General features: G+C 41.2%; 1 protein-coding gene across 1 annotated transcript in view; it reads left to right on the forward strand.

Moving 5' to 3' along the window:
- LOC134205420 (CRISP/Allergen/PR-1-like) overlaps nucleotides 1-16,318 on the forward strand; it is a 53,569-nt gene extending 37,251 nt beyond the window's left edge. Inside the window, exons 6-7 of the mRNA XM_062680648.1 lie at nucleotides 11,997-12,094; nucleotides 12,189-16,318. Coding sequence (XP_062536632.1) covers nucleotides 11,997-12,094; nucleotides 12,189-12,690 — 600 coding nt within the window. The 3' untranslated portion in view covers nucleotides 12,691-16,318. The remainder of the gene's footprint in view (nucleotides 1-11,996; nucleotides 12,095-12,188) is intronic.
- The last annotated feature ends 3,099 nt before the right edge of the window (nucleotides 16,319-19,417 follow it).

Here is a 19,417-nt window from a genome sequence, read left to right on the forward strand (position 1 = left end):
CGGAAAACGTTTGCAATTTCGATGAAAAGCGATGATCTAATTGGAAATGTCGTACGTTTTTTGAATTTTATACTTAGGAAGGAAGGTTTTATAAAGCAAAAGTATTCATTGACAATTGCAACAGATTGGTCGTTCAAAGACAATTTGATATTGATTTATGCGCTAGCTTGGAGAAGCAATTGTTTTTTTTTTCAAATTGCGAATTGCACCAGAATCACTACCTATTATAATGCTTGTTGCTCTCGTTTAGAAGACTGCCGTATAGGATTAATCTTTGGGGTCGTACACTAATTACGTAAACACTGTCACTGTCTGTCATTTTCTTACGTTCCATATGAAAAAACAAATTTTCGTGTGGGAAAAAATCTTACATGAAGGGAGGGGGGTTTCAAAATCCGAGGAAAATTGCTTACTTAGTAAGTGTACGGCCCCTTTACCCTATTACTTTGTATTCAGCATTTGCAAAAAAAAAGTTTACGTCAGATATTAAAGTGATTTAGTGGTACCGGCTTTAAGGCAACCGCTTTCTTTCAAGCAATCTTTCCTCAATGTTTTACATTCCATCAATATACTGTTACACCTTTCCCACTAGAAATTCTAAAAATTTCATCTAATACATTGTGGGGATTTATCCATCTTTCATCACTGGTGGCGCCAGAGTTCTGGTAATGCTGAGGCACCAGCATTTTTGGCAAAATTTATTCATGTATAATTTGGCGTCAGCAGTAAGAAATATAATCAGAGGGATTTATCAGTCAAGCGAAAAATCAATTTATATAAATTATTACGATGCATTTTTCGTCTATAAATTGGTTAGTAATTTTTGAAAGATCTCTAGGAATTCTTTGGAATGTTTTTCCTAAAACTACCAATTCCTGGAACGCCTTTTTTCGTTGCGTTGAAGTTACCTGCTACAACGAATGGTTTAAGACCAGTTAGTCTCGCTACAAGATTATCTAACACCCTAGTATACTGATGGGTGGGGGGTCTGTTAATATCTTACGCGCCATATAAATAAAAAATCGTTTGTATGAAAAAAATCTTACATGGGGGGAAGGGGGGTCGAAAAAACCAGAAAAATTGCTTACGTAATAAGTGTACAGCTCCTATGCTGAAGGTGGGTGAGGGTAAGATTTAGGAGCAATCGTTGCGATACAGAATGTAGAGTGTTTTATAGATCGTGTTGAAGTACGCGTCGGTTTGTGAGATTTTTTCTTCGTCGCGGGATAATCCACGGAATAAATATAATTTGATAAATAGTAAAGAGTGCAAGTTTGTTCGTGTTGGACGCAGTACGGTCGCGTGGTTATCAAAATGTCTGATTTTGCTGTGTGGGCTGCTTTGTGCGGCAATAAATATAAAAAAAGAGTATTGTTTTCATCGATCAAACTACACGCTATACACGGCATACCGTTTACCAAAACGAACCCTGCTACACTCCCTACCCCATATATCCAACATCCCAGTGATTTCTCGAGGAAGTGCAGATGACTCGTCGGCTTCTATCAAAGCGAGAATCACGTCAACAATTTCCTACCTATTCCCTAATTGACCTGCATTCGGACACGGCCGGCGCTCCTATTGCTTATTTTTGGGTCACCAGTTCTTACACATCGAAGATGATGTCCCAAACTTCATCTGTTGGTTCTCTGTGTAATTATAGCTAGCCTGACAATAACGGAGTAGCAACCGTGGGCGGTCAATCATGCTCATGCGTAACTCTTCCGCGCAGCATCCTGCTTCAGGACAAGGATCCTCTCGCCCTTCTGCGTTCTATGGATGCAATACACAACATCCCCTACGCCAGTGAGCTTTTTATCACCCTGCCTTCAGAACGTCAGCATAGCTTTTACCATTAGCCTTGACAATAATTGCTTCGCCTCTGTTACTCCTGCCTTGACCATTTCTGTGCGCTTTTCTCTACGGGCACTCCCCTTCTTGGCCAATAGTTCTAGGCACTTACGCCACCTCTACCGCTTTTCGCTCCTTCTTCGCCTTTTTGGGGATCACAACTTCCTCGTAGAAGGAGGAACTGGTTTCCGTCGTTCCTTAGGGTCGGCAACCTGCTTAATCCGACGGATTTTAGTAGCCTTCTTCTTGTGCAATACCAGCTTGGCGCTAGCACGGTATACAGAAAACAAGGTAGGCTCGTTAAAAAAATGACACTTCGAATGTGACGCATATTTTATCGCTAAATGTTGGAGTACAAAAGTAAGCATGCTGCGACCGTAGAGCATCGTCTCGGTCCAGCTTGTGCGAAGATAGCAGTGACGTCACATGTTTACATTCAAACTGAATATTTACATGCGTGATGAGCCTGCCTTGTTTTTTGTATGCCGTGGGCGCTAGCACCCTTCAGGTCGGTTGCCATACTAAGCTTTGAAATTGCTCCAGTGACAGCCATGTGTCTGCGGAGTTCTGCAGTCTGGCTTTCTGCCAGCTGCTTTTCTTCAGTAAGAACTCGAATCTTCGAATCGATTTACTTCCTGGTCTCCACCAATTGGCTCACTACCAACTTTTTCTCCTCGGTAAGTCGGCGGATCTTTCGTTCCGCCTCCTTACTTGCCTGCAGCAAAGGCTTCCACTCCTGCTTTGCCTCTACAACCATGTTGCAGTGGGTCAGTACGGGCTACTTAAGGTCCTTGCTGAACTTCCCGCCGTTGTCCAGAAAAAACATGATTACGTCCGTTACGTATGTAATCATCTTCTGGCCTCCGCTCTCCTTGTGACTGGTCATCACTTCCGTGGTCTGGACAGGGTAGCTCCGTCCATTTTGATCTCGATGGGTGGCTCCTCCAACCTGCCACACTCTTCTGTATCGTCTGCCCCTGGCGACCGGTGTGGCGACCTGTTAAGGCCACTTCGTCTGGGGTAAGGATCCACCATTTCATCGGACACACTCCCTATCCACTCAAATGTGTTTTTGGTGGTAAGAGAACGCTATACTGTGGGGGTGCCCAGGTACCCCACAGGCTCCGTTAGCGGCCTGCTATTTATTTTACCCCTCAGACCATGCATCCCCTTGGCACGGGTCGCTTGATACCGTAGGGATTAAGGGACGTCATATTATTAGCTGCACTGAAGTGCTCTTGATAATATCAGAAGTATTTATATCCCCATGTGTAGCGGAACGCCTGAATTCGAAAAAGTATGATAATGGATAATCGGGGAGATATTTTTTGAAGATATGTCCGAATTTTATATGAAAATTCCAATAGGTATTTGTTTGACAATTCTATTAAATTTTTTTTCGTGGTTTCATTATGAATCTTTTAAAAAATCCTTCAATGTTTTCAGGAATTCGCTTTGATTTTTTATCGAAAATTTATTCAGGTTGTTCTTTGGAACTCTAGAAATTTCTCCACAAATTATCTTGAGAACTCCTCCCGGAACAATTTGTAAATTTCATCAGTAGTTCTTTTGAACATTCCTCCAGGGATTCTTTCGGAAAACCTTCCGGAAGGCCTTTGTAAATTTCTCCAGAAATTCCTTTATTAGAACAATATAAAATTACTTCCAAAAATTTCCTACAGGAAATATTGTTAAAATCATTCTTCTGGAAAATGATTGAATAATGAAATAAAAAAAATCCAAAGGAATTATCGGAGGAATTTCTCACAAAAATTTCAAAGGATTTTCTAAAGGAATTTCAAAAGGATTTTCCAAAATAATTTCCCAAAGATTACCAAAAGAATTTCGAAATGATTTTCTGAAGAGATTCCCGTAAGTATGCTCATGAAAAGAAATCTCCGAAGGTCTTGAAGAATATTTGAAAGAGTTGCCAAAAAATCCGGAGGAATGAGCGAAGAAATTCCTTAAACAATTTTTGAAAGGAAATTTTGACGGAATGAAAACAATTTCGTCTTATAGTTTCCGAAGGGATTTCTTGAAAAAAATACTGGGAATTATTGCGAACAAATTCATAAAGAAATAATCAACGGTATCCCGAAATAAACTATGAAAGGAATTCTCCTAAAATAATTTCAAAAGGTGTTCCTAAAACAATTTCCGTAAGATTTTCTAAACGACTTTCTGAAGGAATTCCTAGAAGCATTCGTAAACGGATTTCAGAATGATTGAATTTTCAATGATATATCTTGAGAATTTTCCAAATGAATTTCTAAATCCGAAGTAATTTCCGGAGGATTTTCGGAAAAAAATCTTGGAGGAACGTTCAACAAAATTCTTGAAAAAAATTTAAAATGTTGGAAATTCCCGGTCCATTCTAGGAAATTTTCGGGTTGGAAATTGTCTTGACTTCCTTGGGCATAAAAGTATCGTCGTGTCGTCGTGTAAGCCTCATGATATTCGAATGCAGAAATGGTAACATTGTTCAGACGCCTCACAGTTAATAACTGTGGAAGTGCTTAATGAACACTAAGCTGCGAAGCGGCAATGTCCCAGTGGTGGGTGTAATGCCAATGAAGAAGAAGAAGAAGAAGAGAAGTATAAAAGAAAAACGGACCTCTTACCGCTCATTTCTCAGTTCTCACTTTTCATTCGATCGGCTTAATGACCTTCCGACTAATGACCTGATACTACTCTGCCAAAGAAATGGAGTGGAGCAAATTATCCACGTTGTATTCTGTAGCCTTGGGTTGACCAGCAGCTTGAACTGGAGGGTGGACACAGGATACGCATATACAGCGATTTCACGAAAAAATAATAGAATAGAAAAAAAACCGTAACTAAATTGTTTTGTCGTTTAGGCGGCCATTCTCAAAATAGGGTGGTCCAAAAAATAACTTTTCTTAAATCAAATATTTTCAAACCTTCATTATTTTTAAACCAAATGAATAAAATAATTATTAGTTCAAGATATTAGAAAACAAAAACGTCATTGAAGAGAAAAAATAAACTAAAAAATGCGTAAATATCAAAATATTCAAATTTTATAGTTTTCAGGATGCAGAAACAAAACGACTACATTTTTAAATGTTTTTTTTTAATCTGAGTATTTTTACATAACATTTGAAACAATTAGAAGTGTTTATGCAACTCATTTTTTTAGTTTTATGTTTTTGCGTATACATATATGAGGGGGTCAAATGCAAAGGGGTGTAAGTGACAAAAAGTTAGTTTTGAGAAAAATGGGTGCAAGGTTTTTCATTATTTTTTTGCTTCATACAAATTGTATGAAAGTTAATTTTTTTAAAATATTCACATTTTTTACAAACATCGTACAAACTATATGAATATATTGCCGCAAAGTTCAAGAACCAAAGCATTTTTGCTCAACTCAATTTTGACCAAAATGTCACTTACACCCCTCTGCTTCTAACTCCCTCATATGTAATGAATGGCCATGTGTCTTCATCACACCAAAACAGCTGTGGCAACCAGCTCAATAAAGTTCGCGACTATACAACTTCCTGGATACCTGGTTGATGTCGATACACCTATGCCTGGCGTAGTGTAGAGCTCCATAATCATTGGTCTAGGGCAATGTTCCTCAAGTTTCCCAAACGTTGAGAGCTCGCATGTTCGATTCCACTGCGTGCACCGCGTATGCATGGATTTCCACGAAGTTTCTCTTTTATTTTAAACTATTTTTAGTAATTAAATAAAATTCATTCAATGAGTGCAAATAATAGATGAAAATCTAGGTTTTCTGAATGTCGCTTCGATCTGTCAAAATAATGCACCCCGCAGCCACGCAGGCGCAGGCATTGAAAAAAAAAACCGGCTTGTAATATACACCGGTGTATTTGATGTGCGGCGTGCACCATTTTGAAAGACGAAGTGACATTTAGAAAACTCAACATCCATCTATTAGTTGTACTCACTGAATGAATTTTATTTATTTGTTAAAAATTGTGAAAAATAAAAGAGCGGAGTTTTTGCTAACTGTGTAGGGCAACTCTGCTGCTAGATTGACTCTTTCCGTTTCAGTTCCTTGTCCATTTCAACCTTTTGATCTTATTGATCTTAAGCTTCTTCCTACCTTTTGTCCCGCTCGACGTTCTGTCCGTTTCGACCTTTTGTCCCGTTCGACGTTTTGTCCTTTTCAACCATTTGTCCCTTCGACCTTTTGTCTTTCGACCTTTTGTCCTTTCGACCTTTTGTCTTTCGACCTTTTGTCCCTAACCCATGTCCGGTTCTCTGTTAAATACTATTTTCGCTATTCTTTCTTCCAACATTCGCACTGAAATCTGCCGTATTCTATGCGATTCACAATATTTTCTTTGTACACTTGATAAAACTCTATCATTTATGATATAACTATCAGTTTGTGCAAGCAAGTGGCCAGCACTTCCGGACCCATCTTGATGATCCGATACCATCCTCACAAGCGTGGACTCCCAGCGCCCTTGGCGAAACCGTTATTTGGCGCCACTTACTTGCATGTATGTTCAAAACACAGTGCATGATAAGAGCAGGGGTATTTCTAAAATAAATTGGCCTGGGTCCCCTCATTGCTCAATCCCGGGACATGAGGTGAAACCTTTTCCTATTAGTTCGTCAGGAAACCTTGATCAGCTGGCGGTAGAAATGGAAAAATGGGGAATTGGGTAGATGGTTGTATTCAATTCGCCCACAGGTGTCAAAGCGTCCATGGTTAAAACAAATTGAATATGGGACTTCATTCGAGCCATCTGCGGTAAAGGAATATCTCCGTGTCCGAGGAAACAACTAAAGCCTATTAGAGATGTGTTGGTGGGTCTTGAGCTCGATTACATGTCCCTTGTCTACCTATTTTTAAGAGTTGCTGATTTAATACTGTAATCATAGTCCGCCCATCCTCTTGTCTGCCGTATCCTGTCACGAATGTCTTCTTGTTGTCCATTTTAATATCTGTCGTTTCCCTTTCATATGTCTTCCTCTCGTTGTTGTCTCCCAAGACAATGTGTGTTCGTCCCGTTACAGAAGTGAAGCAGTTGTAATCACCAGCATCATTATGACTTAGCACCCTAAATTCCTTTATTTTCCTACTGGATTGATGTATTCCAAAACTAAATCGCGAGTTCATCGGTTCCCCAAATCTTACATTAGTGCATACATATTATATTTTTATATTATTCTTATGCACTGCATAAGAATCATAAAAAATGTATTTGAAACATGATTTTGGCTCCGTAACGCTTAACGGCAAATGAGCCATCCAAATAAACAAAAGTTAATTTTTTTAAATCATTTTTTTTTGCGGGGAGGATTTAATAAATGTTTGCTTTATGAATTCCTTAAGACTCTATAATCTGCATATCTTCCAATATCAATAGTGCGTGTGTTACCAACAAAAAAAAAACATATCAATTCCCGGAGTGGTTCTGACGGTAGTTTGGTGGCATTGGTTGACGTGATTGGGTCAATTAATTTCAACTTTGAAGTTGATCAGTTGCCATCATTATTGAAATCCCTCGATGCAAGAGCAAATTTAAAAATTTACATAAACAAGGAAAAAAAGGGCGCGTATTTAGCATGTCATTCGATAAGTGTTTTGTTCAAAGCTTTACCAGATTATATAGATAAAAATTATATAGTAATAAAATCAAATTCAAAATATTATCGAATATTCAACGGCTTTACTTGTTTTTGCCTTTCTCGTACAACAAAGTTGTACCGAAATGCTATATGATCACTCCAAAAACGAACTTTTGATAGGAGCCCCGGAAGCACATAGTGTTATATACCAATCGACTCAGCTCGACGAACTGAGGTGATGTCTGTATGTGTGTGTATGTGTGTATGTGTACAAATTTTGTAGACACACTTTTTGGAATTTAGCATTGTCCGAATTACTTGTAACAGGGACTTGCAACTAGAGGTGTGCGCTGGTCCGATATTCGTCGGCGGCGGCGTTTGTCAGAATTTTGGTCGGCGGCGGCGGCATTTTCGGCGTCACGCCGAAAGCCATTTTAGCCGGCGGCGGCGTGATTCGGCGTAGCGATTTTTTCATAACGTTTTTCTAAGATTTTTTTTTGCATTTTTTCGGGATATTTTTTAGACATTAAAAGAAAAATCTAAAGAAAAATCTATAAGTTTTTCCAAAATTTGGAAAATATTTTCGGATTGTTTGAAGTTCCGAGAAATCTTTGGAATTACCAAGAGAAGCTCTTTAAAATTCCCAAATAAAATTGTTTGGAATTTCAGCAGAAAATTTGTCGCAATTTACATGAGAAACATTAGAATTTTCACAAAAAAATGTTCTTAACTTCTACAGGAAAAACTTCGGAAAATCATGTTCTTGTTGAGTTTCTGTTTAGTATTCTTCCAAATTTGCACAGAACATTATTGATTATTTTAGTAGAGTGCGGCTGGTTGAATGGGTGTTTTACCGTTATCTTTCTCAGTCTAGAATGATAGAGACGGCTAGTTTGGCATGGGCAACGATAAAACAGCCAATTCTTAAGAATTTCCCGGGGGAGACTATAAAGAGTTTTCGAGAAAAACTCTCTGGAATGCTCAGGAGAAATTCTCCATAAGTTTAACGGAAACTTCTTTAGAATTTCCGCGGAGGATTACAGTAGACGTTCGATAACTGAAAGTCATTTAACTGCAATGCTTTTAACTGCATTTTAAAAATTACATCAGTTTTGTAATTATCAGACAGCTGAGCTTCAAAACTATGTCAAAGTCAATGATAGCTGCATAGCGGTGAACAATCAGATGCACTTCTATTTTGACGACGTCTGACAATTGTTTGACGTCTAGAATGCGTCGCAGTTATCGAACGCCATTCGCTAACTGAAACGAAAACAAGTTGCAGTTATCGAACTACTAGTGTATTGTTCGTAAGAAATTCTTGGGAAATTCCATTGGCCGAAAGCCGAAAAGTCGTTTTCCCCAACAGGTCGTTTGGCCGAATAGGTCATCAGCCCAATAATGCCGTTTGGCCGATATGGTCGTTTGACAGAATAGGTCATTTGTTCGAAAATATCGTTTAGGCCAACAGGTCATACGGCCAATAACTGAATGGGTAATTTAGTCCAAAATAACCATCCGTTTGGCCTAATGACATTTACGTTGAAAAGACCTTTTGTCGAATGACCGTTGAACGAAATTTCGTAAAAACTCTCTACTTTTAAGTCAATACTGGCATTTAAGCCAAAAGCCATCTAACCAAATCCTATTAAGCTGAAACGTTTTGCTAAATGGTACCTGGCTAGATGTCCTTTGGCCTAAAGTCCAGTATCGACTTAAAAACAGAAAGACCACGAAATTAAGTTCAATGGTCAATTTACAAAAATACCATTTCGCCAAACAAGTGACCCTTTCTAATTATATTACCCGTTCAGTACGAGGTTCAGTCATTGAAATTTGGCCATATGACCCCGTTGGACCAAATGACATTTTGGGCCAAATGGCCTATTCTATCAAAAAACTATTTCTGCTAAATGGCATTTTTGGGCAACGATCGTTTCGGCCAGACAACCTGTTAGGGCAAACGGCTTTTTCGGCCAAATTACCAGCTCGGCCGACTGTCACTTCAAGACAAAATTTTCAAAACGACTTATCTGCTTTTGTAAACAAAGATTCAAACGACGATTTGACGAATCTGATCTCCCACGCAAACTAACACCACCAACAGGTAGCAGAAGGTTTCCGCTACCTGTTGATGGTGCTGGTTTGCTTGGGAGAGCTATCAGATTCGTCAAATCGTCGTTTGAATCTTTGTTTACAAAAGCAGATAAGTCGTTTTGAAAATTTTGTCTTGACTTTCGGTCTTACTGGAATGGAATGGAACTTACCAAGAATTTTAAATCGAAAATAGAAAGAATTTTCTGAAGAAATCCAAAAACTCTGCATCTTTCTTAAGTAGGTGTCCAACAAATCATCCTTCCCCTTCCTCAGCATTCGCAAGGACGTGGCCAGGACAGATCTCGACTATTTTGGAGAGTACATTGCTTCCATCTAAGAGTTAGTGATTAGTCCCGAATCAATATCTGTGCTAACGGATGAAAGTGATGCTACTCTCATACAATAATCTTGGCTTGTACCACCTACGAATTTGTGCGAACTGCTAAATGCTAATGCTAATGTAGAAATTTGGAACAACTTCCCGTAAAAACTCTGAAGAGATTCTCATGTAGATCCCAAACAATTTTACTAGGTAACTCCAAAAAGTTCTCAAAACTTGAAAGTTGGTCCCGTGGACAATCTTCTAGGGAAGTTCGTCAATTTTTTTAGGCGAAATTCAAAAGATTCTCCCGTCGTGTCGTCGGGAACTGTCGTGAAAATATCCAAAATGACCAATTCAGCCGAACGACACTTTCGATCAATTGTCCATTTTGACCAATTTGACCCCTTTTTTACCATCATTTAGACACGAACTATTTTATATTCGGGGGAAAAATGCCAAATGTCTTAGAAATGCATGAAACGTCGAGATCTGGCGCTATCTCTGGAAAAAATGGAAGTAAAATTGAAATTGGGACTTGACTTTTTGACGAGACAACATCAGATCTTGACGTTTCATGTATTTCTGAGACATTTGGCATTAAAAAAACGATTTTGATTCTTTACCGTACCCACCCTTCTCCCTTGCGACATTTTCGTGTTTTAGAATCGTCAAACTTTGACCGCTTTGGTCAAACACTTAACGAAGTCCGATTAAGAAAAAAACCCAGATTAATCCACCTAGCGGCGATGATGCCTTTCTCGTGCATCGTAAAATGTATTGAAATAAAAACACCTAAGCAAGGTCAGAAAAGCACTGTAGGGGTCTAGATCGCATTTTTCTTTAATTTTGCATGTTGTTGCATTAATTCTATGCATTCCCACCATACCTGAAAATATTTTTTTTCGGTTTTGATTTTTTTTTTAATAATTTCAAAATGCAATGTCCGATAGGGCCAATTTTCAATGGCAATCAATGGGACCGCATTGCCCGTCGAATGCAACTTGTTTACTCGCAAAAATGCTAAGTTTCAATGCGAATAATGCTAAGTTTAAAAAAAAGTTTGCCTACAAAATTTCTCATAGCCTTTCGGTACAACTTTGTTGTACGAGAAAGGCAAAAAGTCCCAAAAAGTCAATTTTCAAAACAAAAAAAATCGAGGTTACATCAGATATTGACGTTTCATGCATTTTGAAGACATTTGGCATAAATAAAATAGATTTCGCATTGTAACACCCCCACCCCAACTTGGGAAATTTTCGTGTTTCAAAACAGTCAAACTTTGACCGCTTTGGTCATACACTTAACGAAAAGTCGATTTTCATTGGCACCCTAATATGCATGCGATGCGAGAGTCGGGTAGATTAATTTATCTTAAGGTGTGTGCGAGGATTGAGATATGCTGTAATGTCGTCGGTACCGATCATTGTTGATGGCGGATAGTTTTGGGCACAGTCACCAGATAGTGGTCAGAATCGATGTAAGCGCCACAATATGTCCTGAAGTCGATAATGTCGTAGAAGTGCCCTCCATCAATTAGAACGTGGTCGATTTGTGATCTACAGATGTATGGATACGGAAGGCTGTGTTGGAAGCAGAGCATTAGTGATGGACCATGGTTCACAATCATGCTTAGAGTCCCTCGCTGGCACTCGGTCGATGATCAGCCACTAACATGGGGAACAAACGCTGTTGTGACCTGCTCCTATCATGGAGAACAGACGCTCGTTCAGATTTGCAGCCCCGGAGAGGAGCAAATACCCCCTTCCCTGTCAGCATACGACCATAGTTCCCACCGGGGTTGGTTACCCGATCTTCCCTAAGGTTGTTCGTATCCCGTCCGGCTTTACGGTTGTTACGCCCTTTTTAAATGTTGGTTTAGATGTATATTCACTTTAATTCACGATTTCCACAAGACAAATTGAGTGCCTTTAATAAACTTTTCAAATTGAATCTTTAACATTATATGCATCTGCACATAGAGTTTCCGAATACGGTATTTATACTATAGGTACACTTATTGTGATATGTAAATGGAAATAAAGTGCCTGAAAATCAAATTGCGAATTTCACTCATCCAGAAAGATTATTTGTAAAACAAAACAAACTAAATCCATGGAATTAATTCATCCCTTCTTAAATTCTCTTGCTCTTCCAGCTAATATGGGCTGACACCTACCTTGTTGGATGCGGATACTCGTACCATTATTCTGGAAACAAATACAACAAATTGTATGTCTGCAACTACGGCCCAGCGTAAGTAGACTGCCAATAGAGCTTTGACACTCCTTTTAACAACATTGACCATTATAATATGACTTTTGCTTATCTTCCTCTTGACTGCTTGCAGTGGCAACGTCCAAGGACAGGTTCCATACATCACCGGGCATCCAACGTGTGAACAGCATGGACTGCAAAAGTCCTCCTCCTATCCAGGGCTGTGTGCTGCACCGGCAGGAGGAGTGGATCCTTACCATCACGACAATGTCATTCCTCAGAATTACTATTCTTATCAAGCCTCATCAAATAATCATGAGAATCAACACTACACCTCGGTGCCGGCTAGACCCGCCCCCATCGCCTACACTGCCAGCCACCCCCAGCCGTACGACAATCATATCCTGTACAATCTGGTGTTTGACCAGCACAAACAACAACAACAGCAGCACCATTATCAACAGGCTCACATGCAGTATCCATCGCATCAGCAAACATATCACCACTTGCCAAGCCCGGCGTCGGTAGTCATTGCAACGACAAATGCCGCCGCAAATCTTCTCAAGCCCGGAAATATCCTCAAGTCACCCTTTTTGTCGTACCGGTGGGATTTGCTGTTCAATTCCCTGCACTAGACCGAAGCTTTACGGTTCCACTTTTGGAAGGCAGAAAGTTGCTTTTTCCACCGAAAATTGTGTGCCAATAGAACTCATCCTTGCTGGTAACTGTAATGTGTGCGCGCGCGAAAGGGAAGTGAGGAGCTGGGCTTATCACTAACCTATCGTCTCAAGCACACAAACGGCGATTAACCAATGATGGCCAAGTCGAAAAAGTATCACGCGAGATTGTAATTGGATTCAGCAAACTCGCTGCAAGCAAATCAAAGAAACGGCAGGGTTCTAAAACATGAAAGCATCTAAAAGATGAAATTCTCAGCAGCTAGCTTGCCACTTCCGGGGAACGTGCTAGATGCATCAATTGGGCACGGAACAAAAAGCTTCGTTGTACAATGGATGGAACAACAGAAATTGGTCACACCCAAACAATAACATCCAAGCGGGAAACAATTGTCTGCTCAAAACCTGAGTAGGCTGGGAAAATGCAATCACACATGCCATGCACTTCATCGTGTCGCCCGACGACGATTTAACAAAGACGAGTAAACCCAAACAAAAGATCAACGAAGAAATAACAAAATCGTGGCTGGCAAGTGCTAAACCTCATACTTATTGCTGGGGCTGCGGCATCGCCAGCCGTGCTTGGCTGTTCGGGAGACAATAAATGACGAAGCAGGGGATTAGACACCACTTCTGGCAGCGACCAGACATTCTGCAGAGCCCAAAGAATAACTTTCCCTGGCGGACGGTGTAAGGGGGGTGCGTGCGGTGGCCTCCGGCAGTAGGAAATTTCAACAGGAAATGGCTTACTCTCCCGCACTACCTCGATACGTCCTGTACGGGGCGGTGGGACGTGGGCAGAACTAGGGAAATAATAATTAGACTGCATACTCAACGGGCGAAATAACTAGTGGGACATGGATAGGGTGGTTCAAAGAAACATGTTTTAAACAATTCTTCAACTTTTCAAAAGGACCTAAGTTACATTTTTTTCATGAAATTATTTGAGTACTGCAGTCAAAAGCTTTCATATTGGTCTGTTGATTGCAATATTTGAATTAATTCATGAATAAAATGTTACTTAGGTCCTTTTGAAAATTGAGCGAGAATTTCTCAAAAATCAAACAAAGTCAAATTTATAAGATTTCCATACAGAATCTAGTTCAATGGTTCAATATCGAGTAAAAGACATTTCACTGTAGCAAAATTCAATGTTGATTACAGACTGTTCGGTTCGAAATTCGAAGGTTGGCAGATCTCTGAGTGCTTTGTGATGCAGTGAATAAAGGGTGGATGAATCCTTTTCAAGTGGACTACTAGAGTCTTGTGAGATGAGCCGCGTTTGAACGATCTCGGGCTTCGGCACATCATTTTTTATCAGTCGCTTTCAGATGTTCATCAGCAGCATCTTCAGCCTCTTCCGTTTACCGCTCAGCCACGATCGGCCTCAACTGATGCTTCCGCATAAACAATGTCCATCTTATCCGGGTTTTCGTAAGACGCTCTCGCCTTCAGAATGGAGATAATGGTTTGAATGCCAGATCGACTATTACCGGAGAATACGAAGTGTCCCACGATGTCCGATGTTCTTCGCTCCGGAGTTTTGTTTCATCCTAACTGACGGCGATGGTGTCGCTTATAACACTATCAAATCCGTTCAAAGAATTTTCAATCCACAACGTCTGGCAAAAAGCTGACTTATCAATTAACTGTTGATCATATGGCCTTACTTCATCATACTTTCGTTAGCAGTTTTCTTTCACCGCATCATGTCATAAGCAAGTAATTCATCAACTTCTAAATGTTTAGTATGGATTGTCTTGCTTCTGGTGACCTTCTTTGCTCTACCAGGACGACGACTTCTATCCGAAGCTTCCATCGTGGTTCTTACTTGCTCGGGACGTTACCGATGTTCTTTGTGAATCCTGGGCTTTCCTTGCGGTCGTTGGAAGGCTTTATTTATTATGACAGTCATTGCTTTGTTCGAGACTTCTATCATCGCCAACCCGAGGTGTCATTGATGCCTTTCACTTATTAAAGTCTACACATCACGCCAGGTGCTCGAACACCTCTCGCAAGCTTTGTTTTTTTTCTAACTCAATGTTTGGTGATCTTAAGTTTCATATCCCAATATTCCAGTTTCGATATAACTCCATCATTACTTACTATTCAGGATACTGATGAGCACCTTTATCCACGTTATATCCTTTTAGTTGATGAAAGACATATAAGAATAGACGTAATTTCAAATCTTCCCAGTTTTTCAAGTAACACCAGGATTTTTTTTCTTTTATTTCAATTTGTTTTCGTTTATCCACTAAAGTAAAGCTTTCAATGTGAACCACCCAACCGTATAACTAAACGAGGTAACCTCAAACCACATCCCTAAAACTGTCCGGCGATGTTCAGCCGCAAGCATCCTGGCGAGCATAACTTGACTCTGTTTCCGACACCACTTGATGGACAAGAGTGCAATTAACGATCGGTGCAGTCTCGGTGGGAAAAAAGAACTTTAAGCCAGATTAGATGGGACAACGAGAGAGCGAGAAGTGAAATTACCAAAACCTTGTACAAATCACTTTAGATTTTAGCATATAAGAAAACTTTGGAATAATTTGCTCTACCGCCAGGGGAGGCAGTCCAGTCTGGCCGAAGAACATCTGCCAGCAAATTGGAAACCCTCTTGGTGGAACGTGCAAGTGCATATAGTTAGAGCAGACACGGTAAAGCTAAGGGCGTTAATTTATTTATTACTCACTCAGAAGAGCACAGCGAACAAAGAGCATCTCTAATCCTTGCCTGGAAAATCTCCGGCAGGGGATCGGCACAGACAAACAAGCGAACAAATTTCAAGATAAAAAAAAATCTGTGAAAAATGCTAGTGTGAAATTTCAAACAGTGAAGAATACGAAACGTAACCACGAGTTAACTAAATTAAAATCAACCGTTTGATGCCTTTTTGTCTGTGGTATCGATATGCCCTGCCAGGGCATACACTAAGATGAATCAATCGTTGAATAGATGTTCGGCTAGAGTAGAGTGGGGATTTGAATAGGACGCATGTATGCAGGGAAAACAGTAAGTCTGTCTGGTAGAAGATAATCATCAACTTTCATACGCTATGGCTTTATGTGAACAATAAGGATAGGACAAACATTGAACGGCCATTATATGATTCACCTGGTTCTTTCATGTCGCAGGTCTAATAAGAGTGAAAGGTAGCATTCAGGAATGCTGCTTGATATGAAAAGAGCGCAAATATGCCGGAACAGTTTGCAATTATCAACAACGGTAGGTATAGGTTGCATAAAAATCACATAACGACTTGGAAAGAAGGTGATTATATTGACAGTCTCATGGCATGGGTCGTGCAGATGAAAATCGAGAAAATATTGATGGACTACACGGTCATTGTAATATACTACGTTAGAAATACAGTTAATAGATGTTTCACTGAGTGTGAATAATACGTTTACTTCGTAGAACTGATATGTATCATATTTGAGTATAAAATAATCCTTAGTTAATAAAGATAACCTTTGTTAAAGTTAGGAATGAAGAAGGCTTTAATGTACTGACCACGATTTCAGCACAAACTGGAAAATTTTATTATGTATATTACATGAAATAATAAATACTATGCGAATATAAATTGGTATTTTGTGTATGTGTTTGTTTTTGTTCGAAACTATAATATGGAAGTTGAGCAATTGACGGTTTCCTCGCAGAATGACATTTAACATGAAATGAATTTTCAACATGATCGTCTTCAATTGGGATAAAATTTAGCACATATTTTCAGCACAGCAGACTGACCATTTTCCATTAATTAAAAAAAATTGACCCTCGAGTAATTTATAAAAAGGTCGTATATGTTTTCGAGAAAATTATTTAAAAAAAAATGTAACTAGCAAATCGTTCATTGTACGAAAAAACTGTCTGAAAACGGATTGTAGGGGACTAATAAGGCTTTATGGAGACAACACTGGTCACTGCACTGGTCAAAAAAGGAGAACAGAATAAGGCTTTACCGCGAACGGTTGACCGGTTGACTGTCGGTTTTTCTGTAATTATTTTTTGAATCGCTAAAAGAATAAATTTAGGTCTTCTTTCGCATTCTAAGAGTTACACGTAATCATGTTATAAGAGCATTAAAGTGCTTTGCTAGTTGTGGATATAGTAACGTTGGTGTTATCAAAGTGGTAAATTTCACCGAAGATTGCAAGGACCCCAAACAACAAAATTTGCATCACACAAGGGAGTATTTTTCTTTTATATAATCATTGTAGAAACCCAACCAGGGGGGTCCCGTAGCGTAGTTGGCTATACGTTCGCCTTACAAGCGAATGGTCGTGGGTTTCGATTCCCAGCCCCTCCACCAAAAACCTCGTCAGTCGCCAGATGCGCAGCACATGCGGTAGCGTATTGGGGGCCCCGCCATATCGTCACTGCTGCCTGATGACGACTGACAAATTATTCTTCTCGGAGGCATTGCTCCAACGTACCCGGATTAATGGCAACCGAACAATGCAACGATCACTAGATGCGCGACATAGACAAACGGACACAATTGACCCACGATGAGATGGGCTGGCAACGATAATAATAATGGTAATGGAAATCTAAAAATAGATTCTGTGTGGATTCTGTACCGCCGACGAAACCACTGTCCTTTTTTTTACAAGGGAGAATGCATTTCCACACTAACCCAGCACACGTGCATTGTAGTTGCCAAACTACCACACGAAAGTGTACTGGAGTGTCGGACTCGACCGTACCGGTAATACCGACTAAACTCGCTTGGGCTCCGCCATCGTTTCCCTCAGGAACTACCTCCCAGTACTACTTCTGGGGGATGGCAGTACTAAACGTACTCGCTCACACAGGCACCCGTCCCATGCGAGTCTGACTTGGGTGCTCACTCTATCGCACCCTCAAACACACCCTACATACCCTGTTGCACCTCTGTCATGCCGTGTGGGTCTGACTTGTATGCCCACCTCTCTCATACCATGTGAGTCTGAATTGTATGCTCACCCAAACACTTGATTCACGCTTATGCACTCCATGCTTGCACTCACGCTAACGCTCCTATGAGTTTGACTTGTGTGCTCACCCTTCTCATGCCATGTGGGACTGACTTATATGCCCACCTTTATCATACCATGTGAGACTGCTCACCTCTTTCATTCAGTTCGAGCTGACACATACTTCTCTAGTCATTCGACCTAACACTTCCTCTGGCATCCCTTGTGGGACATTTCACTTAGGTTCCCACTTCTGACGTACCATGTGAGTCTGACTCACCTCGCTCATACCATATGAGACTAGCTCAACTCAACTCAGCTCATTCCTTTCGTACCATGTGAGACTGACTTGGATGCTCACCCACACTCCTCTGCCACGCCGCGGGGTATCAGTAGTCATAGGAACCAGCATTCCTGCGCTACTCTCAGCGCGGCGTGTGCAGTCCATACATACACCTATTCGATCACACTTCTGCCATGCTTCGAGGTGACGATCTCGGTTGCCACCCGCTGCTCCAGTACCTCTGCATGAGCAGACCATTCACACACATCTCCACGTTCGGCACTTTCGCTCTAACTAACCAGTACTTAGTACTGCTTGTCAATTGCTGCTCGGCACGCCAGATTCTCTGCAAGCAAGCAAGATTCTCTGCAAGCAGGCAATCTGAGTGGTTGCAGTCGAGACTGCGTTCCACTTCTCCACCGCTTGACACATCCTCTGGATAAGATTATCCGGAGTTGTGTCCCGGCCGCAAACGTCTAGCATTGCTCTTCTTTCGACGTCGAAACGAGGACATACGAACAGTATGTGCTCTGCAGTTTCGTCAACACTTGGGCAGTCAGGGCAGACGGGGACCTCCGCATGCCCAAACCTGTGGTGGTACTGTCGGAAACAGCCATGGCCTGACAGGAATTGTGTCAGATGGAAGTGGGGTGTCTATGGGGTCTCCCCACCCAGCTTGATATGTTAGGAATCAGCCGGTGGGTCCACCTACCTTTCGAGGAGTTATCCCACTCGCGCTGCCATCTGGCAACCGAAGTCACCCTGGTACGCTCGCGGGCTCCTCTGGTGCCACTCCTCGTCTTCCCGGATGACCAGCCCGACTGGCATCATACTCGCTATCACGCAGGATGCGTCGTGCGATACCGTGCGGTAGGCCGATGTCACCCTGAGACACATCAAGCGGTAGGTGCTCTCCAGTTTCTGCAGGTAACTGGTTACCCCCAGTGCTTTTGCCCAGGACGGGCCGCCGTACCTAAGAATAGATGCGGCAACGCCTGCCAGTAGCCTACGTCTACTGGCGCACACCTTGGAGCTGTTGGACATCATCCTCGATAATGCCGCCACAGTAGTCGAAGGCTTCTTGCACGCATATTCGACATGGCTACCGAAGGTAAGCTTGTCGTCTATGACGACCCAAAGAATCTTCAGACTCCGCTTTGAAGTGATCGCGACGTCTCCCACGTGTACAACTGCATGTTGTGCCGACTTACGGTTGCTGACGATAACCACCTCCGTCTTATGTTGAGCGAGCTCAAGGCCTCTCGCACTCATCCAGTCCGCCACAGTGCTGATCGCGTGTTCTGCGGTTAGCTCTACTTCGGGGATTGACTCCCCGTAGACCTCTAGGGTTACATCGTCAGCAAATCCGACGATCTTCACACCAGGAGGGAACTTTAGTTTCAGAACCCCGTCATACATCAGGTTCCATAGTACC

This window comes from Armigeres subalbatus, chromosome 1 (genome assembly GCF_024139115.2).
Source record: "Armigeres subalbatus isolate Guangzhou_Male chromosome 1, GZ_Asu_2, whole genome shotgun sequence".
Taxonomy (NCBI): domain Eukaryota; kingdom Metazoa; phylum Arthropoda; class Insecta; order Diptera; family Culicidae; genus Armigeres; species Armigeres subalbatus.